The sequence below is a fragment of the Octodon degus genome, unplaced genomic scaffold (genome assembly GCF_000260255.1).
Source record: "Octodon degus isolate 3935 unplaced genomic scaffold, OctDeg1.0 scaffold00007, whole genome shotgun sequence".
In the NCBI taxonomy this organism is placed as follows: domain Eukaryota; kingdom Metazoa; phylum Chordata; class Mammalia; order Rodentia; family Octodontidae; genus Octodon; species Octodon degus.
In genome coordinates this window covers 17849616-17851714 of record NW_004524583.1, presented here as the reverse complement: position 1 = coordinate 17851714, position 2099 = coordinate 17849616, and the positions used below count along the sequence as shown (strand labels likewise).

The 2099-nt window shown below is 51.5% G+C and overlaps 1 protein-coding gene across 1 annotated transcript in view; it reads right to left on the bottom strand.

Annotated features, from left to right (window-relative positions):
* Sptb (spectrin beta, erythrocytic) overlaps positions 1-2099 on the bottom strand; it is a 135751-nt gene that overhangs the window by 50370 nt on the left and 83282 nt on the right. The window contains exon 8 of the mRNA XM_023701488.1: positions 1892-2079. Within this exon, the coding sequence (XP_023557256.1) occupies positions 1892-2079 (188 nt within the window). The remainder of the gene's footprint in view (positions 1-1891; positions 2080-2099) is intronic.

The window sequence follows — 2099 nt, the reverse complement described above, 5'->3', positions numbered from 1 at the left end:
AAAATTGTAGGTCTACTTACCTGCTCTAATATCTATTGTTCTCCCCCACAGAGACCTACTAAGGACTTCGGTCTTTATAATACCAATCACAGCTACCATAGCATCTATTAGTTGCTTCTGCCAGGGAATAGCTCACAGGAGTATTCCGCTAACTCCTGTAAACGTCAAGTTTCCAGTTTCACCAGTCAATACAAAGAGCCTCCTCTCTGTTTTGCCAATGTTAGAAGCTTCTGACTAGCTCTTCAGGCAATTCTTTTCTTTTCTGATTCAGTCAATAGAGCCTTAGAAGCAGCACTGTCCACCTGACAGCACACTGCACGTACAGCAATCTTCGCCCCGTGCTAGAGCTCTAGGTTTGTGGCAGGTCCTGGGAGCCAGATGTTTCCAAGGGAACAGGAAAGGGACCCTGGCAAGGCCTGTGGGCACTGCAGCCGAGAGCTGGCAGAACGTGGTGTCTGCCAGGTGCGGTCCAAGCTTTAGGTGACTGGCATGCTCACATTTCCTCGTGATCCCAAGAACCTGTCCTTTCTGACATCCTTGACTTGGCAACCGAGGCTCGGCTGCGGGCAAAGTCTCCACTCCAAGCCCAGCCCAACAGACCTCAGTTCTCATGGGCACTTAGCTGGGCTGAGGCCCCAAACACTGTCCTGTCTCCCCAACCAAGTGCTAACAGCCCTGTGTGCAGTGCAGACCCACGGACACACCATCTGTACTGAATTTAGGACTTTATTTATTTTTCCTGCATTTAGGGCAGAGTCTACAGGGTCTACAGGGTCTCACTACACAGATTGGACTCATAGTGATTCTCCTGTTTTCAGCCTCCCAAGTGCTGGGATTACTGGTGCGTGCCACCACATCCAGTCTCCATTGCTATCTCAGCGCGCCCTGTGGGCAGGGCCAGTGCAGCAGACCGGGGATCAAACCTTAGTCGCTGTGTTCTGCCTAAACAGGTGCTTTAATCCGCTGAGCTATCAGGCCAGCCTGAATTTAGGACTTTAAAAGTAGGTTACTGTCAGACTAGAAACCAGACACTTGTTTATAGCACATCCTAGTCTTGGGGTCTCACCTTTCTCCACTTTAGTCTTGAATGGGGAACGTGGGAGAGGAGAGGGGAGGAAAAGGCTGAGGAGGCCATGAATGAATTGCAAACTTCATACAGGACAGCAGGAAGGCTAATGGCAGAGAAACTGGAGTGCTTTCTAGTTGTATGTATGTGCTTGTGTGTCTGTGTGTGTGCATGCTTGTAAGTACATGCATGTGTGTCTGCATGGCTATGTCTACATAATTGTATGTGTGCACTACATCTGTGCATGTGCATATGTGTGCCTGGCTAAGTGTGCATGCCTCCACAGTTGTGTACATGCCTATGCCTGGGTGTAGTTATGGGTATACTGAATGTTCCCATTGTGTGTGTGCGGTTGCCTGTGAACACGTATGTGCCTAGGCACGTGCGCATATCTATGTGCCTGAGTGATTGTGCACATGTGTGCAAGTGTGGGACGGTGCAGAGATCTAAGAGGCAGGCTTAGCGCTCTGCTCATGAGCAGTGACAGATAGGAGAAAGACAGATGTACTTGATGGTCATGCAGCTTCACACAGAGCTCAGGGGCTGCGGACACACAGGTCAGTATCAGGAAAGAAACCTGCTGCTGAGGGTGCAAAAGAGAGAGATTCCAAGACTGACACCCCTCTCCCATGCTTCGGGGATTGGCCCTGAGTCAGGGTTTTATCAGTTCCTGCTTCGCATAAGCTGATGGCTAAAGGGGCAGGAAGCAGGTGGCAGAGGTGGCGCTCCCCAGTCTTATGGACACCTTCACAAGGCCCCAAGCCCAGGAGGGCAGAAGGTGTCTTGGCCCCTGACAACCACCCTCCCGAGAGCCAGGGCCCTTACTTGGGCGGCTTCTCCACAGTGCGGTAGGTGCTGAAGGCTTGCAGCTGCTGCTGGACTCCGGTCAGTGAGTTGGCAAACTTGCGGCTGTTTAGGACGACGATGGTCTGCTCGATCCAGGTGAGCAGGTCCGAGGCCAGCTCGCTGTACTTGTCAATCATCTTCTCAGTCTCGATGGCATGGTCAATGACCTAAGGGATTTCCATTACCC